This window comes from Rhineura floridana, chromosome 2, assembly GCF_030035675.1.
Source record: "Rhineura floridana isolate rRhiFlo1 chromosome 2, rRhiFlo1.hap2, whole genome shotgun sequence".
Classification (NCBI taxonomy): Eukaryota; Metazoa; Chordata; class Lepidosauria; order Squamata; family Rhineuridae; genus Rhineura; species Rhineura floridana.
In genome coordinates, this window is record NC_084481.1 from 100,936,824 (window position 1) to 100,963,587 (window position 26,764).

Consider the following 26,764-nt stretch of genomic DNA (forward strand, 5'->3'; position numbering starts at 1 on the left):
CTGCTCAAATAGTAATTGATGCTATGGCAACAAAAAATATCTAAGGAAGACTGGCTAGCAAGCACATCTTTCCTCTGTGCTTGGATAGTCCCAATAAACTGAGTGGCCACTGTGCATCAACACACATACAACAGGTACACTTAAGATGCAATACTGCGTTCTCACACTGAACAGTATACCCCAGAGCAGTGCCCAAATCTTAGTGATGCAAGACTGAGCTCATGTCCCAAAGCACTGCTCTGAATAAATGCCTATTCTGGTTTCCATAGCCCATTCTGACTCTAGTTAACAGCCACAGATTCACTAAGACTTTCCTAGCAGATGACTAATTTCACATTGTTTATGCTCCCCATCTTAGAACGGCATTATGCCCATCCACACTAAGGTGCCATAGTATAACGTCAAATTGCACTGTAGTAGATACCATGTCAATAAGGTTGAGGTAGAGAAGGTAATTACTCTTAACCAAACTCTGAACTGTTAGGGTTTCAAACACCAAATGCAATCAAATCAGCACTTTTTATTCAGCCAATGTCAAGAACTGAGTGTGGGTGTTAAAAACTCACAATAGCTCAGACCTACTGAGTAGAGAGTTTTCTGCAAGCCATGGGGATCACTGCTGAGAACCCTGTTGAAAGACAGACTTAAGTAATTGAGAGCATGAATTACTGTATTGAGGACACAGTAGAAAAAGAAAAGGTGTGTACTCATTGCCTGGCTATTCCCAAATGGATCCCCTACTACCATGTGGTTCAGATTTTGATTTGTTCACTTTTCTTTATTTATTTCAGATTTGTATCCTGTTATAGCCCCAAGGATTCAGGCTTATTTAATTACTGAAGTCACTGTGTAGCACCATAAGACTAAGAAAAATGCTTGTTCCTTTTGAAGCTTGGACAGAATTACACAGAAATAAGATTAAAGGCAGAGTCCAAATTGTGAAAACACAAACAACCCATGTAGGCTATTTGCTACAATCATTTGGGTACAGTTGGCTAGCGGTACTAGTTATCCTAGAAGTTTTTTTCCAGGCTGTTTTAGATGGGGTTGCACTCCCCCGGAGCAGAATCTTTGCGGCTTAATGGTAGTGGTGGAGGTCTCCTGGATCAATTTGTCACAAGCCACAAATCACAGCGGTGGACAAGGTTGACTTTTATCAACTACAACTGGCTTGCCAGCTATGCCCTTTTATGGAGAAATCAGGTCTAGCCTTGATCATTTATGCCAGTCACTTTCAGGTTAGTCTATTTATTTATTTATTATTTGATTTATATCCCACCCTTCCTCCCAACAGGAGCCCAGTGGGGGCAAACAGAAATGCTAAAAATACTTTAAAACATCATAAAAACAGACCTTAAAATACATTAAAACAAAACAATGTTAAAAACATTTTTAAAAGCTTTAAAAAGATCTTTTAAAAAAAGGTTAAAAACATATTATTAAAAAAACACATATTAACAAGCAATTCTAACACAGATGCAGATTAGGATAGGTCTCAATTTAAAAGGCTTGTTGAAAGAGGAAAGTCTTCAAAAGGCGCCAAAAAGATAGCAGAGATGGCGCCTGCCTAATATTCAAGGGGAGGGAATTCCTAAGGGTAGGTGCCGCCACACTAAAGGTCCGTTTCCTATATTGTGCAGAACAAACCTCCTGATAAGATGGTATCTGCAGGAGGCCCTCACCTGCAGAGCTCAGTGATCAACTGGGTATATAAGGAGTAAGACGGTCTTTCAGGTATCCTGGTCCTGAGCTGTATAGAGCTTTGTACACCAAAACAAGAACCTTGAACTTGGCCCAGTGCAGTTCTTTCAGCAGCGGGGTGACATGTTGGCGATACCCTGCCCCAGTGAGCAGTCTCGCCGCTGCACTTTGTACCAGCTGCAGCTTCCAGACCAACCTGAAGGGCAGCTCCACATAGAGTGCATTACAGTAATCCAGCCTAGAGGTTACCAGTGTGTGGACAACAGTGGTCAGGCTATCCCAGTCCAGAAACGGCCGCAGCTGTCTTACCAGCCAAAGCTGGTAAAAGGCACTCCTAGCCACGGAGGTCACCTGGGCCTCTAGCAACAAGATGGATCCAGTAGCACCCCCAGACTATGGACCTGCTCTTTCTGAGGGAGTACGACCCCATCCAAAGCAAGCAACTGACCAATTATCTGAGCTCAGGAACCACCAACCCACAGTGCCTCCATCTTGCTAGGATTCAGACTCAGTTTATTGGCCATCATCCAGCCCACCATCAAGTCCAGGCAGCGGTCCAGAGCTTGCACGGCTTCTCCCGATTCAGATGTTACGGAGAAATAGAGCTGGGTATCATCAGCATACTGCTGACACCTTTCCCAAATCTCCTCATGACTGCTCCCAAGGGCTTCATCTAGATGTTAAACAGCATGGGGGACAAGATGGTACCCTGCGGCACCCCACAGCACAACTGCCAAGGGGCCGAAAGAAAGTCACCCAATGCTATTCTCTGAGAGCGACCTTGGAGATAGGATCGGAACCACTGTAAAACAGTGCCTCCAATGGTGAATGGTATCAAAAGCCACTGAGAGATCAAGTAAGACTAACAGGGTCGCACTCCCCCTGTCCTTCTCCCGATAAAGGTCATCCATCAGGGCGACCAAGGCCGATTCAGTCTCATAACCAGGCCTGAACCCAGACTGGGATGGGTCAAGATAATCTGTTTCATCCAAGAGAACTTGCAATTGCTGCGCCACAACCCTCTCAATCACCTTTCATAAAAAGGGGGTATTTGCAACTGGTCAGTAGTTGTCACAAACCAATGGGTCCAGGGTGGGCTTTTTCAGGAGTGGTCGGATCACCGCCTCTTTCAAGGCAGCTGGAACCACTCCCTCCCACAATTATGCATTGACTACTCCCTGGATCCACAGTCAGACAAAAAGGGCAAGGGTCAAGAGGACACGTTGCTGGCCGCATCATCGCAAGCACCTTGTCTACATCATCAGGCCGCATCAACTGAAACCGTTCCCAAGAAGTTGCAGTAGACATTGCACTGGACACCTCATTGGGACTACAGTAGATGTGGAGGGGGCATCAAGACTGCTACGGAGGTGAGCAACTTTACCCTCAAAGTGTCAACAGACTCCTGACATATGGAAAAGCTCCACCAGACGGCTACTTGAGGATGCGATGGAGGCAGAGAAGTGGGCCTTCTTCGCCACCCTCACCGCCACACAGTTAGGCACAGTTAGGATGTTTTACTCATGCCCCATCAGCCTCAGAGCACGTCTTTCACCACTTGCAATGTAGCCGTCGTCCAGCCTGTTTCATTTTCCTTAGTTCCAAGGTGCAAGCTGGGCTCCACAATGCTGGAGAAGGTGCTTGGGGGCAACTGTGTCAAGAGCCCGATGCGCCTCGCTGTTCCACAGCATGACAAGGGCTTCAACACGGTCACCTGCTCTGTCTACTGGGAACTCCCTCAGGGCATTCAGGAATCCAGTGGATTCCATTAGGCTCCGGAGGCGGACCATCTTAATGTGTCCACCACTCCTGCAGGGAAGGATCGGAGCCATAAGTCTAAACTTCACCAGGAAGTGATCTAACCATGACAATGGGGTGACATCCACCACCACCCATCTCCAGACCACTCCTTCCTCCATCTGGAGCAAAAACCAAGTTGAGGATATGCCCTGCCCTATGTGTTGGGCCAGTAACAACTTGAGACAGCCCCATGGCCGTCATGGAGGCCATGAAGTCCCGAGCTGGAACACTAGAGACAGCCTCAGCATGGACATTGAAATCACCCAGCACTATCGTTCTGGGCTCCTCCAGGACCACAGCCAAGACAGCCTCTGCCAGCTCAGTCAGAGAAGCTGCCAGGCAGCAGGGTGGACAATGCACCAGCAGCAACCCTAGTTTACTGTCTCCTTGGCCTGACATCAGATGCAGGCCCTCACAGCCCACTCCAAGACAGAGTGGTTTCCTGGTGACAGAGATGGAAGTTCTGTAGACCACAGCAACTCTTCTCCTCCCCGTTCCTGCAGCCTGTGCTGGTGTTGCACCGAGTATCCAGGTGGGCAAAGTTGGGTCAGATCAACTCCTCCCCCACCCAGGTCTCAGTAATGCACACCAAATCAACACCTTCATCCACAATCAAATCATGGATGAGAGTGGTCTTATTGTGTACCAATCTGGCATTAAACAACACCACACACAGGCCAGTGGGCACAGCAGATGAGCAACTCGGAACCCATCCATGAGAGGAGCGGCAGCAAGGAACAAGGCGCAGATAGCCTTGCCCTCATCTTCTATGGTAATTCACCACATCCCCATGGCTATATTTTCCTCTACCCATGATCACTGAAATTGGGGTGGCATCACTCATGTTCCTCCGTGCTAAAACTCCTCCAAAATACCTGATATGGACCCAACACGAGCCCACCAACAAAGCCTACTGGAGTCAATTATCCCAGTAGGCCTCTGCAAGTCATGTTTATGAACTTCAGTGGGTCTACTCTGAGTAGGACTAGCATTGACTATCACCCTATATTTCAACATTGTAAGACACCTTGAGTGTGTCTGTCATAGAAAGTCAAGATATAAATATAAAATGAATAAATCTCATAAACCAAACTGTTCCTTGTTCCACATGTGTCCCCAGAAATAGCCTGGAGCATAGCTCAGCCTATCTTTCTCAGATCACTCATCACACATACCATTGTGCCAATCACACAATCAAGGTTCTTAAAAGCTCAGTTATGAGGCTTTAAGAACACTGCTTCAAAGTAATTCCCTTGCTTTGTGACTCTGTTTCTCACCTAGGTCATCAAACTTTAGGTGCTTAGGCAACCACATAATGCAATTATTGTTCATGTCTGTTCTTCACAATGAATGAATATAATTTCCATATGCTCATGATGTTAATTTGAGATAGGGAAAACGCTTCTGCACTCTCTCTTATATACTATAAGGAGCAAGGTCAGCTGCTCTGCCTGGCAACCTTCCTCCGAACTTCTGACTCAGATATCTATTCCCAGTTCCAAAGAGTAGTTTCTATGTTCTGTAAACCTGTTCTTGTTCAGTATCAGCCAGACTATGAAAAATATGTATGTTGCTAGCATACCTTCTCTCTCTGTTTCTAACTCAAGATCTTTGGTTGTACTGAAAAAGGACTTTTGAAACTTTACTCCTGCTGCCAGTGTAAGTTACACATGGATACCTGTGAACAGGGTTGTAGCTTTCCAGAGTAGTCATTATGTGCTTCTGCATGTGGATGGAAATAATTCCCCTGGAACTACAGGAGTTTTTTTAAAAAATGAACACATACACACATACCAACTAGTGAAATGGTATCCATGGTAATTAAGCTGTATTGTGTGTACAAACATTTATTACTATTGATAAATAAGCACCTTAAGTTTTTTGAAACATCTTTCCTTACAACAGAATCATTATCATCATCACTGTTGTTAATGGCTGCAAGTTTTGGTCATGTAAATATCATGCAGTAATAAAAGCTAATAATACTCCAACACAGATGTAGCTGCTGTAAAAATACAATAAAATGAGTGGGTGCAACAGTGCCTCACAGACAGCGACCATTCTCATGCCTGTTCCATCATCTCCTCAGACTCCTGCACTAGTCCTACTTTATCTGCTTGTATGCGATTGGCCACTTTCCACTCAGACTTGATTAACTTAACTCAAGGTCACCTCTCCCTCCTGTCTTGCATCCTTCTGATTCTGCGTCATCAGTAGCAATCTCACCTGGGTGCCTGTCTGTCCTGATTCCTGCAAACCTAAACAAGCTGATTACAGATAGGACTCTCAGGAAGGCACACGGAGGAAGAAACAAGAAGAGGATAAATCAGGACAAAGAGGAAACAGATGGAATGGGGAGAGAGGCTATCGGAGGCCACCATGGTATGTGGTGAAATAAGGTTAAACACCAGATTCATCACTTTGGGAAAATGAAATCAGCAAGGAGCATCCTATCCTGCGATACAGTATGCAGTGCTGGACCTGGACTAGGGAGACACAAATTCAAATTCTCACTTATGTAGTCACCATCCCTCAGATTAACCACCCTGAGCTCCTAGCAGAAATGTTGGGACACAAAGGTAATAAATAAATATCCCGACACAAATGTTTACCACTGATGAAGCCTAGGTGTCCCACCTCTGAAGTAAGGATGACCTGGACCATTGAAGCATCTGTCTGCACAGTGCTTTTCTACCACAACCATAGTGCTTCTGAAATGCAAAGTCTTGAGGTTTAGGAACTTTTCAGATTCTGGAACTGGAGGATGAGAATCTTGAATTTTTGAAGCAAAAATGTGCACCTTTTATAGTTACAAAGAAAGCATGTCTACAGCATGTGCCATGGTCACAAACCAAGGAAATAATGGAACCATTTATCTTTAAAAAGAAAAAAGTGTTACACAAATCTAAATCTTATGGTTTGAAGTAATCTGACTCATGCTTTTTTAAGCTGTCAGATCTGGGTATGAATTTAAGGAGAGCCGCAAAAACTTAGACTGGAGCTGTGACAAAAATAAGGACAGCCTAAGTGGAGGTTGCTTTTAGTTGCCGATTCCTATGGAGCCTTACAATTTAGCAAGGCAGTAAATTTATTAAGCTTCACCCTGAGATGATGGTTAATTGTTTCTATAGCACATTCAAACACAGAAAGTACTTAATCTTATTTAAATTTGTAACTTTGGCTGCGAGAAACATTTCATCTGTTACTTTTCTTTATGTGATGACAATCTCTGTTGTAATATATGAAGGACAGTATGTGGTTTTCCCCTTGCAGGCAGTGCTGGTGCCAGACTATTTTGCACCCTAGGCAAGGCTAACTACTTGCACCCTCCCCCCCAAAAATGCTAACTTCAATTTTCAAAAACAGATGTCTTGCAGAAAAAATGAAAAGCACAAAACTTGAAACTGCTAAATTTATTTTAGTTGCATTTTTTCCAAGGGTAAAAAAAAAACCAATCTGTATAAAACTGTGCCCCTCAAAGGTCAGTACTGCACCCCTCTGAGGTCTGCGCCCTAGGCGGCTGCCTAGTTGGCCTAATGATAGCACCGGCCCTGCTTGCAGGAATGCAAATATGATTGTCACTATGTGCATTAGCTTGTCAGTCCATTTACTTGTGCCAGAGAAAACACTTGCACAATCCTTCATACAAGAGGGATAGCCAACCAGCAGCACATGGTTTATCTCAAGCCCCACCTGGAAGCTTCAAGCCACCTCCTTTACATTATACCTGACAGGCACCTCTACCATAAGGCAATGAAAGTTTACCTTACAGACAACTTCCAGAATGACTTCTCATTCCCCTGTGAGAGGGGTACCTACTAGATGTTTTCAACTGAAGGGAGGGGGGGGACAGACTCTTCACAGCCAAAGTTTTTGATGCCAAACACAATGGGTATGTGGAGATGGGAGTTTCAGCAGCTGGGCATCTTGGCTGGGGAGCACCTGGTCTTCAGGCTGAAGACATTGCCCGGTACTGCATAATGGCACACATGAATCTTCTTACATGAGATGATCAATGAATATAGTGGCTCTGCTCAAAGTCACTCATTGAGCTGAATCTGGTTCTCCCATCTCTACACTCAACCCAGCACACGTCTTTGTGTCAACATAAGCAGCACCAGATTGGCTCATTTGCTCTTTTTCTTGCACTTCATTATAATTTCCTTCTTGCTGCAAGCTGGAGTCCAACAGCATCTGTAGCCCCACAAGTTCTCCTCCCCTGTGATATGGCTTAGGGATCTGATATTTGAAGGGGGGGTCCAAAATGTTTTCAACATGCCAAAAATAGCTCTTTGGATTCCAGCTTATATTTCAACCATTGCATTCACTTATACTTCACTATATTATGTGTATTAAATAGCTATCTACACCTTTCTACTGATGCTTCCCTTCACACATTTCCTGAAGACATGGAGATGCAGAAGAATCTCTCTGGCTGGCCCCACCATCAGCCTTTGTATATGGAGGTAAAGAGGACAGGCCCAATATGTACACAACTAAACATACACTGTCTCCATGTTTGGCTAGAAGCTTTGCAGCAGCTATGGTTTCAAGTTGCAAGCACAGGCCCAAGGTGCACAAGGCAAAAAAGGCTATATACACCCAGGGCTCCTTGTCACCTTTGGGGTCAGCTAGCACAATCGCATTGCCCATACACACATTAATCTTGCTGACCCAAGCTACCACCTCTCCTGTTCTTAACATGTACTTGATTCTGAAACCAAGCTGGAGCCAGGGATCATCGTGAGTTCAGACCTATTTCCAATGCAGGTAACAGTGCCTTTTGACAGAAAATCCCTAGCATCGAGGAACAGGACTACTAAGGTCCAAACTAGGCATTGTGCATGCAGTTACATGCAGCTTTATTATTAACATGTATAATAATGTTTAGCAGCAACAGCAGCCCAAAACAATCTTAGGAGGCTGCATGAATGGAGGAATAGCAGTGGGGAAACAACTGCTTAACTGTTTTTGGGACATTTTGCTCAAACTTCACAGGCATACACACAGAGAGAGGGTTCATCCAACCACAGGTAGGGAATTGTGGCAAATGTATGCTTTAATGTCACCAATTTTTTCATGTGATTATCACCTTGTTGTGTATGTACTAATCTGTACATTTATTGCATACACAGGATGGTCTGTGGGGATTCTCTACTGATTCTGAAGATATTGAAGATTCTGGATCTTATACACACATCTGACCAACTCACTTGGAGAAACATCATTGCTTGAATTATGGGAGTGGAAAGGGGCAATGCCTCGCTATCCTACTGAGTTCTGCAAGGTCAACACTGAGCCTGAGGATGCTGACAGCCAGGGCTATTATTTATTTATTTATTTCATTATTGAAACTCAAGGCAGCTTACATATGGTTCCCAGGTGGTCTCCCATCCAGGCACTGACCAGACCTGACCCGTCTTGTCTTCAGTAGGGAGCTGGCCTTATGTGCCTTCAAACCATAGCCTGGGACCATAGCCAAGGCTACCCCCTGGACTGATTGTAAGTAAGAAGACATGCAAGGAAAGTCTTGCTGAGATTTGCCTTTTATGTCAGCCCCTTTGGCAACTTTTGTAAGAAGACTACAAGGGCTTGATTTGCCTCAGATTGGGTAGTGCAGTGAAAGAGTATGAATGGAGCTTTCAGATTTCATTTAGGGCCCTCTACCTCTTCCCCGTTAATCCATACAATGGGAAATAGGCCTATATTTTGAAGTCTACACTTCAGTGTGGTGCGTGGCTTCCTCTGACTCAGAGCTACAACAAGAAATGTTGGTGCAGGACCACAACTGTGATTAGATGTTCTAGGGGAGGAGATGCAAAAATCCTACTGTATATGAGACAGGCACAAAGTAAAGGCAATTATGATTCCTGCCCCCCCCAATCATTCTCATGCTTGAAGCTATTCAACTATGCAGTGGTGGCTGGTACCCCTTGGGACTGGGGGGGGCAGAAGGAAGGGAGCCCAGCAGTAACTTGAGCCACAGCCAATGACAGGCAGAGCCAATTAATTCTAGTTTTGTCTCCATCATGCTGAGTTCTACAAGAGCAACACTGAGACTAAGGAGGATGAGGAAGCAGACAGCCAGGGCTACCCCCTGGACTTGTTGGAAGTAAGAAGACATGGAGGTGAAGGCTGGCTGAGGTCAGACTGAGGTTGGAGGACAGTGCCCCAATGGACCAGCCTCCACTCCAAATATAGCACTGTAGACGGAAAGTGGTCCATAGATTCCCAGCACATGTCTGAAACTGACTCCACCATCATAAGACCTTAAGAGCAGCCCTCATGGAACTTAACAACAATCCACCTGTTTCCCTACAAGGACCAGCTATCTCTCACTATCAAGGGACTTCACAACTCCTGCTTTATTATTTTTTTATAAGGGGAGAGTGAGGTGTCTACAAAGCTGGTCAGTAGCTTTCTAGTGGTCCAGCCTACCACTTCTGCTTCTCCATTTCCCTAGCTCTCTGCTTTCTGAACACAGTCCCTTAAGGGGCAGCCTTGCTGCCTGCCCTTATAAAAACCCTTCTCCTACTAAAGGTGGGATAAGACCGTGGAACTACATCCTCCAGCTACTTCTTGGGCTCCCTGCCCCCCCATTGGGAGTGAGCCATCTGATCTCCAGTTCCCACCCACCACATCGAAGGCTCTATCTGGAGGAGGGGGCTGCCCATTCCTAGCCGAAATCGGGTTTAATTTCAGCAGCCTGACCTCACCTGCCTCTAGGCAAGGGAGGGGGCTGGTGGGCGGGGAAACGCGGTGTGAGAGTTATTCCGGGAGACAGTTAGCACCTGACAGCAGCATTAGAGGAATTTTATAGCCAGTGGGCGGCATCTAGACAAGGGACAAGAAGGAAAGGCAGCAGTCTCCGTGATGCAACAATTTCACTCCGGAAAATCCGGGCACGGGCGAGAGGCTTCCTCCTGCTCAGCTCCAAACAAAAGGTCTGCTCGCCTATATCTTTTCTCTGTCTTCAAGTAGAGTTGTCCAGAGAAGCGAAATAAAGAAGGAGGAGCACCAAATAAATGTAGTGTTGGGCGGGTGATCCATGGGGCGGAGCAAGGAATGAGTTTAGCCGCCAGGAATCGGAAGGAGGGGTGTAACCATAGCAAGAGGGCGTAGCTATAAAAAAAGGACTGAGGTGCGCCATCATCAGCTCTAGATAACCGTATGCAAGAGAACAGGATTGAAACTGGAAGCAGAGGGAAGGAGTATGATGGAGAGAGAGGGCCTCTAGCACTCTGGTCACTCGGGAGCCAATTTCGAGCAACCGTGTGTGGGTGAAAGGAAAGGCTAAAACGTCTCTACTGCCAAAAAGCACGTAGGTAGCAGCTGTTGGGAGCGGCAGAGGGCGTGCCACTCAGTGAGGGAGAAAGTGGGTCGATCATACCGTGCCTACAACGCCGGCTAATTTTGCCCACGGCTGGAGAGGCTCCGAAGGGAAGTGAGAGGGACGGTGCGCGCGCACAAGTATAGCAATGTCTTTTCTCGAGGGAGCCGCGCAGAATTTCCGAAAGGCCCGTACGGTCGCTCTTTTGTCTGTGGTGGCGACGGCTGCCTAGGCGCTGCGTCTTTTCTACTCCTCCCCCCCCCCGAATGGCAACGAGCTGTGGTTCATGTAACTTTAGAGCTAGACCGCTCTGTGGATACAAAGGCTCCGGGCTGGTGCAACACTTTTGATGTCGTTTCATCTTATTTTTAAACAACCTGGCTCCGAGCCTTCAGGATCACCTTCCTCCCCAATCTCCTGTTTCGGCCTCCCTTGCCACACTTGCTCTTTCCTCCACCCGAAAAGTAAACGGGGAGAGTTAAAAGTTATTTATTTCTCTTTTCTCGAGGGGCAATTACTTCGGTTGCCGAGTGAGTCTTCTCAGACAACTCTTGAGGCCGCAATGGAAGGGAGAGCAAATCCCAGAGGCTCGCCAGGAGCCGCCAGCGACAGGGCACACGAGGCTTTACTATATGGCAAGGAGAGTCTGACTCCCCGCCTTCTGGAGCCCATCGGCCCTCTCTTGAAGTGGAGGGCATGATGGCCTTGGCAAGGAATGGCCATACGGTCTTAGTCCGAGGGGCGTCCTCTGATAGTGAAAAGTTCACTGAAAGCAACAAAGGATGAAAGAGAGGAAGTCTCTGGCTCCTTGAGAGGTCCTGAGGTAAGGCTGTCAAACTCCATTGCCTGCAACTTTGAATAGGAGCAGGCGTGCCACAGGATGCCGTCTTGCTGCCTTTTTTCTCCACTCATCATTTTCTGGACCAGCGGGGCAGCAAACCTTCTCATGCTCTATCCCTGAAAACTAGCTGCCACAGACCCAGCCCCTTGCAGACAGATGAGCAATCTGTGCTGTGCAGCGTGAGCCCAGTTCTTATGCAGTCTTAACGCACACATACACCTGTCCCTGGAACCTCAAAATCCCTGAAGACATTGTTTGCTCTTTAACCCCACTTTTGTTCACACAGTCATGGCAATTTAGGGATGGACACAGAAAACTCTTTTATAATTTATCACATTGTGCATATAACTACTTGATAAATCAGCCATCAGTATCACCCTGCTTAGCAGAGAAGAGCTTGACCAGGTTTTGGCACCTAATTAAGATTCTGGGAAAGTAGGACAGTGATAGATTTTTCCACACTACTTTGCAGGGTGACACAAAGGACTGAGGAACCAAGTGGTCATACACCCAACATGATAAGTTACTATTTGAAAACTGATAATCTGTGGTCCCCCTAGGACAAAGCAATATTTTCAACTGCATGGAGGAAGTGCTTATTCTAGGTTAGTTAATCCATAATAAACAGTAATCATGCCCCTTTAGGAGTGCATCATAACATTTGGGGAAATGGCTAACTGCTTGTTTGGAGCCTGCACATCACAGTGGTGAAGGCAAACCAGCCATCTAAACCTGCTGTCTCCAGCTCACTTTGGAATTTGGCATGCCCCTGGTTCAAGCCACTTTATAAAGTGTTCAGTGGTTTGCCTAATGGCAACCTGTGCTCAGTGTTCAGATGTCCCATTACCTGCCTTTCTTGGCATCCTCTTTGGCTTCTGAAGAGGACCTTTGGGGAAAGCCCTTCTTGATACAATCGCAAGGCACATCTGAAAAGTTTCTTTACTCCCTAGCCTTTACCTCTCATTTAACTTCATATGTCCCCCTGTTGCTGGGTATCTGCATTTTACATTGTTTCTCTTTTTAATCATAATTAATAGTGCATCACACCGACTTTTATCCAGGGGGCCCTAGTCAGTTTATAAACCACACAGGCACCAAAATGACACCATTTGAAGCAGAAGTTCTTTGAATACGGTTCAGCAGTGCTGCTGCTATTACCATCTCTTTTTCTAACCATTTATTCTGCGTCATCTTAGGGAAGAGACACACTCACTGTTGTGCTGGTTCCAGCATATCTCCACCTCTATTTTCTGCAAATTGGGGCACACAGCGCTCATCAAACCTTGCCAGGATCAGCTCAAGTGCATTTTTTTGTTTTAAAAAAACAAAACGCTTCAAAGTGAGTTCAGAACTGATCATCAAATCAACCTGTTCCTCTTCCCAATGTAGCCAATGGAAACACTTTGCTGTGGGTGACTAGTGTGCTCACAGCCTTAGAATCTAAAAGAGGAGTCTGAACTAAATGTGGCATGTGCTTCCAGCTCCTACTTTCCACATTTTAACACTTTCTTTCCACAGCCCCATTTTCTTTCTTTTTCTCCATCATATATTAATCTGCTGTTAGTTCTTCCCCACCCCTTCTTATATTTTTTTTCAATGGGATTCCCTGTCCCTCTCTATATCTATTGAGTCAAACAACTCTGTCTCCTTTAAATCCTTTCTACACCCTATTCTTTTCACACCCTTTCCTGAACCATCACAAGTCCACTTTACATTGCCATCAAGTCCGTCAGTGCTCTTATTTGTTGCTACAGTGTAAGAGTGGGAAACCTCTGGCCCTCTAGATGTTGCTGGATTACAATTTCCATCATCCCTGACCATAAGCCATGCTGGCTGGGGCTGATGGGAGTTGGAGTCCAACTACTTCTGGAGTGCTACAGGTTAGCTTCCCTCCTGCTACCAGTACTTCAGTCAAGCCCTCCCCCTCTCCTAATGAGGAGGGAATGTATCATTGTTTTGTTTGCATTGCACCCACACTGCTAGCACTCAAATCTTGTACATTAAATGTAAGTATTCCTGAGCACAGGAGCGCAGTTAAATTAATAATACTAACACTAACCATCTGCCAAGACCTGAAGGCAGCTAAATCAATTTCTGGGAAATGCAAGTGAACCCATTCATTTCAGTTGCAGCCACGGAATCTGCATGCCTGAGAGGACTAGAATTAATGGAACAGGCTAAGAGTCTATAGAAAGGTTTGTGTTCAAGTATGAGGTGTGATAAGAACACCCATGTACTAACTGAGTACAGGTCTAATAAGGATTTGTAGAAAGGGGGGTTGGGGCACATAAAAAATGAGAACCTTTGTGTCTACACAGAAGGTTCAAATTCTTTCAATGTCACAACCCTCTCTTGTTGTTCTTTAGAATACAGCATAGCATATAATATGGAATTCTGCTGAGCGTGGCGTGATGCATAGGGCACACTGACTATATTCTCTAAGCCTATGATTTTTGTACTCTCCTGTATGTGCCAATTATTTCCTCCAAAGACCAGCTGGGGGTTTCACTGCATAGGCCAGGTCATCTAGTATCCTACAGGTTTCTAATTTAGTAACTGTATTGACAGGATGTTTTAGATTATTTCTTTTATTTGGATCACATTATATGGTAGAGTAGCATGTTTCTGAAGATTATTTGATCTTAATTTTGACTCACTCCTGCGCAATTTCCAAGCTCTCAAGGAGTAATGTGCAATAAGTATCAACAGTATATCTTTTTGAATGGAGGGGCAGGGTGGGAATAGAATGTCTGTTACTTTGTTCCCCTGTTTTCCTTCCCATGCTCTTTTTATGCTAAGGTAACACTCAAACTATGACCCTGAGCACACTTTCCTGGAAGGATGTTCCTCTGAAATAAATTGGATTATTTATGAATAAACACGTTTAGGACTAAAGTGCCATTTCCACAGAGTATGCTCTGGAACTTAGCAAACAGCCACTCTTAGGGGAGCCCAAGGATCTGGAAAATAATGATCAAACTGGGAATGTTGTACAATGCTAAGTGTCACAGAATAAAATGCAGAAAGAGTGAAGATGCTCTGGATTAAGTATTATGCTAATAGGAACATAGGAATCTGCTTTATACTCATTCAGACCATTAGTCCAACTCAGTATTGTCTACCCTGATTAGCAGCGGCTCTCCAGTGTTTCAGACGTTGACCATTCCAAACCCGTAGCATATACGGTTGGGTAGGCTGAAAGAATGAGACTGGCTCAGAATCACCCCATAAGCTTCATGGCTAGCCCCCCCCCTCAAATTTTCCTCCCCCTATTTTTTTCCAAAAATAAATTTATTACAGAAAAAATCTGCCCCCCACACACTTTTTTTGGTACCCCTTCTGAATCTAGGCTGGCTACAGGCCTGGAACATTCTCAGTGTTACCTGGAGAAGCTGGGGATTGAACCAGGGATCTTCTGCATGCAAATCAGATATTCTACCACTGAGTTGTGGCCCTTACCCATAAGTAAGATACAAAGTAGGACCCCTACAGTGCTATTATGTCTGATGACCCCTGGCATAAAGAGTGCTGTTACAGAGCTTCTTTAAAACAAAGTGCAAGAACACAGCATACTGGTAATTTAGGAAGTGCAGAATATTCTCTGTTACTGCAGAAGATTCTGGATATATGCCTGAGTGAGGTGGGGGATGCATGCATATGTTGCTGGTTTTTTAAAAGGATGCTGGCAGAGAAATACTTTATCAGTCAGTGAAATGTGGGGAAGTTGTAGAGCTGCCAACATAAAGTATTTTTTAAAAGAAAATGTGTGGAAGCTAGGATGTAGAAACAATCTAAATTTTAAAAAGTAACATAGTTGCTGACAACCAAATGCTGAGGATGAACAAACATCACATGCATGAACTTCCCTGGAGGTATGTATGTGGCCACTGTGGATAGACAGAATGCTGAGAATGGCATTATGGGCTGGACCCAACATGGCAATTTCTTTGTCAGGCTATATCTAGCCTTCTGATGAGCCTGACAGTATGGCTCTTAATAAGTAATAGCTGCCCATGCATTCAATGAAGGTCACAGATGAAGAGTGATGGGACCAATCACCCATATTGAAAAAGGTTTGTACAGAGCTTGTTAGTGCCATGGAACAGCTATGGCAGAGTCCGCCCTTTCTAATTGGTAATTGGTGGGGGCAGGGTAAAGATAATATGGGCATACTCTTGTTAATGTAGCTGAATGGTAAAGAAAAAAATCACAGAAATGCAAGCAGAGTGGAATGAGACCGTTCATCGTGAGTTTATTTGATGCTAATGATGAGAGTGAAAGAAAGTGAGTGAGCAGGGCAGGGGGGATGAAAGGCTCGAAGTCCTTCACTGGGTCTCAAATTTCCATAGCAAAAACTCCCCATAGTAGAAGTAGCCGTGGCCATTTATTTATTACTGTATACTCCTATCTCACCCTTCCTCCTGGGAGCTCAAGGCAGTGTACATCCCCTCCCCATCCCTTTAATTAAGGTTGGGTAGGCTGAAAGAGTGTGACTGGCTCAGAATCACCCCATAAGCTTCATGGCTGAGTGATGATTTGAACCTGGGTCTTCCCACTCTTAGTCCAATATTCTTATCACTGCACTACACTGGCTCTTTAATGAGCAAAGAAATGTGGACAGTGCTAGGCAGCTTCATATACTTCTCCGCTTCATATAATGCAGCTGTGAAAAATAAACTAGTGAGAATAAGATGGAAAATGTGAAAAAATATTCTAATGGTATATATAAAACACTCTAGCTGATGTATGTTGGTTGTCCTTTCTACCCTGCACTTGAACAAAAGAAAAAGACTGTCACCTTCAAAATGATAAAACACTCCTGGCACAGTATAATTAGATTCTGGTAATGTTTGCCACAAAATATTGCTAAGGCTAATTGTCAAATGTAATTTTTAAATGGGAGCATAAAAGAAGCCTTTTTGGAATAGTCAGAGGTCCATGTAGCTCAGCATTATTTTCCAGCAGTGAGCAGTTATGTTAGGGGAACCTGTAGCCGGACTACAACTTCCATCATCCCTGATCATTGGCCATGCTTGATGGGAGTTGGAGCCCAACAACATTGGGGGAGGGCAAGGTTTCCCATCTCTGAGACAGATGCATCTGGGAAGCTTGCAGATGGCATGGTCAACATCCCTCACATTTGTTCTAACCATTCAGAGGTATAGTGTCCTGGCCGCTGGAGGTTCCATACATAGCATTTGGTAATCTATTTATTACATTCATATCCCACCTTTCCTCTAAGGAGCTGGTATACATAGCTCTTCCCATGCCCACACTTTTTATCCATCTATGAGGTAGATTAGACTAAGAGATAGTGGCTGGCCCAAGATTACCCAATGTGCTTTGTGGGTGAAGGGGGATTTGAACCAAGCCCCCCTTAAACCTGAGCTGACACTCTAACCACTACACTGTGCTGGCATATCTATCCACCTGAGTGTATCAAATACACATGTTTTAGCCACTACACAGAGGAGATGAGGGAGAAGCCTCATTTGTAACAATGAAATAATGCCCAATCCTCTGGAACAGTAGAAACTGGCCAAACTGGGAGACTTGCATTAAACTGGATGAACCATTAAAGGCAGCTTTTACAAGTGAGGTTAGGTTTTTTGCATGCTGACATAAACCAGAAGTTTTAACTGGATTCATAGATGGTTGCATGACACTTTCAGAAATCAGGCCAGTATATTAACAAGAGCATCCAGGGAAGAAAATAACCATTCCAGGTTTGATATTTTGTTGCATCCTAGTAAGTCATCCCCTGATCAAGCGCCAGGATTTTGAAGGCAATACCACATCATAAGGAGCTTATTCAAAGCTGTTACTTAAAACGCCTCCTCCCCACACACAGGAAACACACAAGGTAACAGAGAAAGTGCAGGCTTTCCATAGTCTTGGTGCCACACATGCCTGGGAGATTTTAACATCTATTGTGAATACAGGACCAAAGGCTGATTTGGTAGCGATTCCAGAATAAAAATGTACCTGTTGCCTGCATTTATGCACACTGACGGTTCATGAAAGCTGCATGTTTACAGCCTTAGCTCAGCAAAACAAACCACCTCGGCTGCATTTCCTCCAGAAAAGCAAGTGTTCGAGGACGGCAGCAAACATGTTGCTGGAAGAAACGAGCTGCTGCCGGCCAGGGCCGTTCTTATCCCGCCCCGGCAGGGCGCTGGGAAGTGGCTCCGCCGCGACTGTGATCAGGTTGCACTGCTCTCTCTCGCAGGAGCAGCAGCAGGTGCCTCCTCCGTCGCGGCGGCTCTGAGGGCAGCGACGAGTGACTCATACCGAGGAAGAGAAGCGGCAGCCGGAGAGCGACTTTTTGCCTAAACTACAGGCAGCTGAGAAACTCCGTAAAGTCCGGAGAAGACCGAACGAAGGGAACAGAAATGGGGGGGGGGTGGAGGAGAAAAGGACCAAGGCGTGGAAAGGCAGCCTAGACAGTGGGAAGCGAAGCGCGCGGGGGCGCCTCCGTGGCCTGGCTTTCCCTCCCCTCGCAGCAAACACAGGCGACAACAGTCCCACATCGAATTGCCCCCTCTCCTCAGGCTCTACAAGTCCCCGGAAGCGAAGCCAGCCGCGGGGCTGGTTCGGCTCCTCCTCAGCAGGCGGCAGCGAGGTTCTCGCAAGAAGTTCCCACCAAGGCTGTGTCCGCCAAAGCCCTGCGCCCTGGAAACCCCCCCCCCGTGCAACCCCATCGGCTCGCGCAACCCCCCACAGCTCTGGTCTCGGCTTGCTCGGACAGGAGACCTCATCGCCTCAGGATTCGCTTCCCGCCACCGCCCTCGTTCTTTGCAGCCGCAGCTGCAAACACGCTTCCGCCCTCCTTTGCCTCCTAGCGAAGTGCCGACCCCCCCCCCGATTTGCCTGCCAAATCAGCCACAGGCATCCTTCCTTCCTTCCTTCTCCCTCAGGTGAGCGGAGCAGCGCCAAGACCTCCGCCTGCCTGCCTCTCTCTCTTACACACGCACGCACGCACGCATACACAAAGGCGGCGGTTCTGCCCACTTGCAGTCCAGAGTAAGCGCTGGGCACTGCATACACAAGGAGCCGGCCCTTGCCCGGACCAACGTGCAGAAGGAAGGGAGAGAGGGTAGCGCTTACCTTTGCTCGCCTCTGGGTCTAGGTACATCTCTTCGGCTATCACAGCCGGCGGGCTCCTCCTGACAAAGTAAATCCCTCCGGGGTGGGTGGGTGTGAGATGGGGCGGTAATGGATGGCTTGTAAGTCCCAAACCGTGCGGGGCGCCGGGGCTTGCTTCCTCGGTCACTGTCCAGCTCCGACTCGTGTCTCCAGAGGAAAGACCCTCAGACGCTGCGAGGAGGCGATGAAGGGAAGAAGCCACAGGCTGCTGGTGGCCCAAGAGTGACCTCCACAAACAGGTTGGAGACCCAGGCGACGGGCTGCGAAAGAGCGGGAGCCGCCGGCATGAGGAGGGAGGCGAATGACTGGAACGAGGTGCCTAATGGCAGGGGCTCGCCCTCCCGCTCCTGGGCTCGCTGACTGATTCTCGTCCACACAGGAACGTACCAAGCCTCTGGAGCCCTTCCCCTCCCCTCGATGTGTGTGTGCCCGCGTACGCGCTCTCTCGCGCCACGAGCCTGTGTGGCCGACTGCGCGCGCGTCTCGCGCTCGCCTCCTCTCACACGCGTCCAGTTGCTGCTCGCTGCTGGTAGGAGAGGAAATTGCAAGGCAGACAGAAAGAAAGACAGCCCAGGGTAACGAGCCGCAGCAGTAGCGCGAGAGATGGATGCACCTTTGGATTGCGCGCGCGTCCTCGAGGGATGCAGTTTTACTCCCTGCTAACCCGACAGCACACACACACAAAATCACTTTGATGAAAAGAGGGGGGAAGCGGGGAGAGGGAAAACATTGTTTCCCTGCTAGGTTCACAATGGAAGGGGCTGGGTGCCTTTTCGGTAAGCCACTAGTGTGCTAAATGTGCCTGTAAGCAGGTGTGCTGTGCGCAAACACGCCTCAAAAAGGCCCACTCGAAAGCTAAAGCGGGGGTGACTTGCATGAGCTAGCAAATGTGGCTAGGGAAGAGTCCCGCCCAGTAGGGTTAAAATCCAGGTCTGATCCTTCTCCTATAGTACGTCTCGAAAGTCCACTTCTGGGTCTCGCCCTGTCCAGAAGGGGCTACTCCGGTAGGCACGAAAATCCTCGTCTTCCTCGGGTCTTTTCCCACATGTGGCCGGCCTTCAAAGGTACTTGTGATCAAGTTTCGTTCCCCCACCCCACAGAAAATGTTGCTCTCGCTGAACCGTTCACTGTGAATTATTTCACGACAAAGTCTAGGTAGGCTGTGCTCTGGGGGACGTCGGCATTGAATTCTGAGCCGCCTCCGTCCCTCCCGTTTGAGTGGCCGAGTGCGCCCAAAACTGTAGCTCTCCTTGAGCCGACAGTCGGCTCCAGTGCGCACGCAGCTCCAGTTCAGGGTTTGTTTTAGTTTTATTCTTTTAGTAAATTAAGAGAATGCAAAGCAGCATCGCCCAGACCTCATAATAAGCGCAGGTCTTCTTGGCTGACGGAATCTCGGTTAAGACCAGGACTGGATTTTCGCCCTCTGATGTGGATGAATGAATTCTAACGCTCGCTTGTGTGTTAGAGCACACTAGTATATATTTCCTTGAGGAAGTAAACACATACGGTTTCCCCACTCTTTTACTGCTGGCTTAACATTTGTTAAATGTATTTGAAGCGGGGCTGGGTAAGGGACTGTCACAAAACAAAAGGAAATTCAACCCGCAGGCCATATCCGTCATATATCACACACACTGACATGCAAGATAAGAGTACAACGTATAAGGGACGCCAGAGAAAGGAAGGCCTTGAGGACTGGGAATTGTACCCGCCGCACCCCATATTCCTTTGGTGCTTTAGTTTCAATCCCATTCTGAACCTTTCACTTGGAAATGTCCTTTTAGTTCAACCTGCCTTAATTCCATGCATGTACCTGTTGGGTTGAGGTTGCAAACTTTATCTCTAACCATTTGATCCTTGGTTCAAATTTCAAGTATCCTTGGATGATTTGTGCTTGGTTCAAATTTCAGCTTATCCATGAAAAACCTCACCTGGTGGCCTTAAACAAGCCATCATTTGTCAGTTTTTCCACCACCAGTCTAAACTGGGATAACAGTACTGGCTACTTGACAGGGTTGCTATAAAAAGAGTACTTAGATGATGTATGTGAAGAGATTTGAACACTGTGTAAATAGTAATCATGAACAATACTGATAGTCATGAGGACATGGTGCAGTCAACTCCACCTCCTATCAGTCACTGTTTTTAACCCTCCAAATTTTACACATGGTTTTTCATATGAAAGGTTGTATCATGTTAAAAAGAGGTACAGATATTTCTGCAATCATTTTATACCAGTGGTAGGAACCTTTTTATTGATAGGTAATATCCCAGTGTCCAAATGCTGGTGATTGACAGGCCCAGCATTAAAAATTAACAAGTCCACTGCACACCTGAATAGACCCTTGAGCTGCAATTCTGCACATTGTTAAACTGCTTAAAGTCAATGCAAATTAAGCAGTCTGTATGTAGGATTGTACCTATATAGCCCAATCCTTTGTATATTTACTCAAAAGTAAGTCCTTCTTATCACAATAGCCTTATAGCCTAATTCTATGGACATTAACAGCAAGGTAAATCCCGCTGAATTCAGTGCGAACTTCCTCCCAAGTAAGTATGCATCTTTCTGCAGCTACAGCCTAACCACATCTTCTCATCTGGAATTTCTCTCTGTGTGTCTATGTGACTGCTTGTAGTGATGAAATATCCTGAATATAAGCCAGGTCTGATCAAATTCAGTCTCAGGGTCCTCATCTGCTCAGTTCCAGTAATCATTTTACCAACAGCAGAATACGTGCTTTACATGTATGAGGTCCATATATTGATACCAAACTTTGGGGTTTGCCCAAGCCTGTTGATATCCCCCTCTTGTGTTGGGGTGGTGCTATTTTGGCTACACAAGGATCTACAGTGAGAGAATAAGTCTGTAACTATTTGTACATATGATTTACATGCACAGTTAATTGCAGAAGATGGTGTCTTTTCTCTCATGTCCCAAAAGCTACCCATTGTATAGTTGAATCTTCTAGATCAGGGGTGGGCAGAAAGTAGATTGGGATCTACTGGTAAATCTTCAAGTGACTTGAAATAGATAGCAAGGATCTCCAACTTCCAAATGTTTAACCAAGGCCAGAAAATGACACATACCCCAACAATTATATTGCTCAAATTAAGAAAGCTGGTGAGGTGGGGGGTGGGGAGGAGACCAGGAGTGGATTTTTGTGTGGCTGAAATGAAGAGTATCAATGCTTTGAATAAATAAATGCTAGCTGAAGATAACACTTTATTAACCTGATTAAGTGCTCTAGTCAGCAACAGCTTATGCTATAATAAAGGTCTTCATCTTTAAAGTGCTGCCACAGAATCCTTGTTGTTTTTGCTACAACACAGTAAGACAACTACTCCTCTGGAAGTGGCAGCCAAGTTACTGTCCCTCTGACTAACTGAATTCGTGGGGGCTGCTGTGAGGATACAATGAGATAAATGGTCATGTATCCTGAACACCCAAAATTGGATTATTCATTCTGGTTTGTTTACAATGAGGTTAAATGACATTGCATTAAGCCAGTGTTATCCCACAGTTTCCAGTGCGTTCTCCTGTAGTTTTTCTCAGTATAAAAACTCCAATTTGGGGAGGGGGAGCAGGTTTATTGTGCACAAATACCAAATCTACTTTAATCCACCCCAAAATAGCAACAGTCTAGAAATGCCTATTGTTAATAATATGAGACCCAGTGTGGTATAGTGGTTAAGGTGTTGGACTATGACCTGGGAAACCAGGATTCGAATCCCCACACAGCCATGAAGCTCACTGGGTGACCTTAGGCCAGTCACTGCCTCTCAGCCTCAGAGGAAGGCAATGGTAAAACCACCTCTGAATACCATTTACCATGAAAACCCTATTCAGAGGGTCACCATAAGTCAGAATCGACGTGAAGGCAGTCCATTTCATTTTTCAATCTTAGAAAATGGAATAAGATGGACTGAAAGATGCTCTTTTCTTAGAAGTAAACATATACTGTAGAGTTCTTTCATTTCTTCATCTTGTGTTTCTAGTCTCATTTGGAACAAGCATTTGGTGGCCTTTCTACAGATATTTTATTTTTGTGTTGGCTTGAAACCAGATGATCTGCCTGCCTTCCCCAAATAGGTTTGCCATATGCCAATAAATGGGTGGTAGGAAGGAAGGCCTGTAGCATGCTAGGTTCTGCTAAACACAGCAGGTGCCCAAATACGCACACATACAGCATTTAATGTAACACGAGTTGTTAAACATTGGGCTGGAGTTTCAGCAAACTCAGTATTTTTCAGAAACAACGTATAAACATTTCCAGCAAGTGCACTTAATAGAAATTTGTTTGCCAATTGATCTTGCCTCCTTCCCTGGGGCTATGAGAAAATAGTCTCATTTAAATGGGGATGAATAGCTTGCTCAGTCTTTACCCTCCATGTGGCGTGCACTCACATACCTGGATCTTGGGCTTGTTTGTTTGCAGGGCAATGGGGAACCTTTTATGTGGGAACCTTTTATTAAACTATTGGCAAGAAAACCAGTGCTCCATTCTTCTCCACTACACTTTGTAAACTTGTTTTGCTCCCACACACTTGCTACAGCTAAGTCACACTGTATCTTATCCAAGACTCTCCACACTTCTTCAGAAATACACATCATTTTTCACTGCTTTGCAACCCATACAATAATTTTCACCATTGCAATGTTATATGCAGAGATTGATCACCAGAGGCTCCCTTTGGGAAGTATTAAAGTGCTGCAATTTCCTTTAGCACCTGCATGCACAAAGCAGATATCAAGATAATTAACCCAGGACAACCTAGGGGCACAGCCAGGGCAAGACATTCACCAGGAAGTTCTGCAGAATGAACAGGATAACCTTATGAAGAACTGGAGTAATAAAATCAGACATAAATTCAATAGAATGAAAGTTGAAGGTCATACATCTTAAGGACAGATAAACATTTTCCTCTATCAGCTGGGAACAGAAAAGCAAAGAGACTTGGATCATGGATGATCACGCAAGACAACCGGTAGCCATTACTAGGATGCAACAGCAATGAAGAATGCAAGCTCAAAGGTATGTTAAAACCAAAAAACAGGGATTAGCAGGGTCCATAGCATCATATATTAAGGCTAGAAAACCTTTCTGTTGTGGGTCAATAATGCTTCTAAGTTCTAATAAGTGCTGTAAAATATTTCTTGCTTACTCTAATTAACTTAACCCACAAAGGTGCTGAGTTCTTGTAAGGAGGAAACAGCTTTGATCAAGCTTTTACAGAGATTGTCCTGCTTGTTCTGATGCCAGCAGCATTTATTTCTACATTTATTTATTGAATTTTTAAGCTAACATTCATCCAAACAGGTTCCAGAGCAGTTTACAATAATAAAATACAATTTAGGACATTGTTTGAAAAAAGGTTGGAGAAGAAACACATTTTTCATCAAAGTGGATGAAAATCTATCAGAAGAAAATAAAACCATAAGGTATGAAGACCGTAACTGATGGAGAATCAGTCAACCTTGATGGTGTGGGACCTGTTACAGGAGGAGTTTGTTAATAAGACTTCGATTCATATATGCCTTAATCTCTTGCAAATGATAGCCATGTTATTAAGTGTACAATAACTCCTGGTGGAAAGAAAAGGGCTCATACAATTGAAGGGGCAGTCATAATAAAATCAGAGCAATGCTGAATGTTGACTTCACACTCCTGACACAGAGATCCATGTGGTCATTCCAGAGCCACAGACAAGACACATTTAAGGAAAGTTTGTCTCTTACAATCACCTTAGGGTAAAAACATATTCACTGTTCTGCTAGTTCCAGTGCATCTCCACCTCTCCTGAAAATAGGGGCACGCAAGGCTAGTCAAACCCCGCCCCTTTTTACTGTAAAACCTGGTGGGAGCAACTTGAGGTTTTTTAAAAATTCAGCTTCCAAGAGATTTTGCAGCTGATTAGCAGATCAGCCCGTTCCCCCTCCAGGTGTGGCTAATGGAAACGCTATGTTCTGGTGACTAGTGTGTTTACAGCCTTAGTATCTTGTTTGTCAGGGATGGCAGACTAGAGGTAAACCTGGTATTAACCAGGCAGGGACGGCAGTCAGGTAAGAGCTTACAGTTCCACCAGGAAGGTGTTAGCCTCTGGAATCACTTGGCCCTTGCTAAGCTAGTACCTACCAGTGCCGACTGCCCTCTGGCCAGCCACAGGGGTGGCACTGAAGTGCAGCAGAGAACAAGATAGCCCTTGCCTCCTCTGGCAAGCTATCAGGGTGATGCAGAGACTTAGGCTGTATTCCAAACTCCACTTACCTTGGAGTAAGCCCCATAGAATTCAGTGGGACTTGCTTCTGAAGAAACACGGTTAGGATTGCAACCAAATATGTTTGGGTCCCAGTGAGTGAGGCTCAGTGGGATACAGGGCGATCACCTGGCCTAGTGATGGCTTAGATCTGGGGGAGCCAGGAAAAGGCAGCAGAGACAGCAAGAGGGGGTCTGTAGCCCAGCAAAATCACTGGAATGTGGCCACAAGAATGGAGCCAGACAACGAGTTTGTAAGCAGTAATAGGAAGGAGAGAAAGGCAGCTGGGGTAGGGTTGCCAGGTTCAGGGCCTGAAACTGATCCTGTATCTTTAGGAGAAGAGAAAGTCAGCCAAGTGCAGGTGTTCTTGCAGCCCTGTAATGAGGTGGTCTGTATCTTTAAAAGTTGTGCAGGGGGAAGGGAGAATTCCACCCTGTGGTTTTTCCATTACAATGTTCCAAGAACACCTGCACTTGGATGACTTTCTCTTCTCCTAAAGATACAGTATCAGTCTCAGGCCCTGAACCTGGCAACCCTAGCTGGGGGTGGCAAAGGAGAAGAGTCCAAGAGAGAGTAAGTGGAGTGAGACAGGGAGAAAAAGGAGGCAGAAGATGAGAGGATGAGCACTTCCAGGCTGTTGCTACTTTTGGATGGGATTCAGTTGCAGGTAGTCTGGAAGCTACCAATGGCCCCATACTCGCAGGAGTGGGATGTCTGGGGGAGGTGTGGTAAATAAAAGCTAGCCATGCTAGAGCCAGGAGAAGTAAGTACTGGAAAGAGGAGGGCCACAAAATTCAAACCCCCACTTAGCCATGAAGTTCACTGGGTGACCTTGGGCCAGCTACTGTCCCTCAGTCCAACTATCTTGCAGAATTGTTGTGAGGATAAAATTAGGAGGGAGAGAACCATGTTTGCACACCGCCTTGAGCTCCTTGGAAGAAAGTTGGGTATAAATGTAATAATAAATAAATAATAAAGAGCTAAACTGAAGAGACACTGTGGCCAGGAAAATAGCTCCATTGTGAGGCAGAGGAGACAGAAGCCTGAGAGGGAGACACAAAAGTGAGCTGTAACTTTGAGGGGGAGGTCTGCACCTAACTGAGTGCGCCTAACTATTGTCTTTGGCCCAGTAACTGGAAGTAATAAACCAGGCGAGGAAGCCTTAAGCAACAATCTAAACAAGAGCCTGGTTTCTTCAAACACACAGGGGTCATGGAATCTTTTGATGCTCCAATAAGCCCCAACAGGACAGCTTCACTCCCAGGGTCCCTGGTCTGCAACCATCAGCAACTTCAACTGTGAAACTACCAAATAGGGAAAAGATGAAAACCAGTCCTCTAGGGTTTCATTTATTAAAAAGGGAAGAAAGTCCCTAATCTTTACCTCTACTTTGTCCTCTACAAAGTGTGGTTAGGATTACTGTGTTCCTCTGCATATAATGTCAAGTATTCTCTGAATAAACTGGTCTTATCAAACAATTCTGCCTCCTGCTTATCATAGCCCCTTTTCATCTAGCTGGTGCATTCTTTCTATGCTTTATGGTTTGTTTGTTTGGTTTTTCTGAAGGAGCGCAAGTATTGGCCTTGTTTGACTTTTTTTCAGGAACTGTAAAAAGTGAGCAAAATTGTACATGAAGGAAAATCTCAATCCTGTTCTCACTGTTTTCAGTGGAGGCTGGTGGCTCCAATGTT

The 26,764-nt window shown here is 45.6% G+C and overlaps 1 protein-coding gene across 7 annotated transcripts in view; it reads right to left on the reverse strand.

The window, feature by feature from the left end:
• Positions 1-20,222, reverse strand: part of SYT7 (synaptotagmin 7) — a 382,921-nt gene extending 362,699 nt beyond the window's left edge. For 2 of the 7 annotated variants that reach the window (XM_061609816.1, XM_061609815.1), the window contains exon 1: positions 18,780-20,218. In XM_061609816.1, coding sequence (XP_061465800.1) covers positions 18,780-18,807 — 28 coding nt within the window. In that variant the 5' untranslated portion in view covers positions 18,808-20,218. Of the gene's footprint in view, positions 1-18,779 lie in introns of all 7 variants that reach the window. The other 5 variants (XM_061609819.1, XM_061609813.1, XM_061609817.1 and 2 more) reach the window with 5 other exon arrangements.
• Between the last annotated feature and the right edge of the window lie 6,542 nt (positions 20,223-26,764).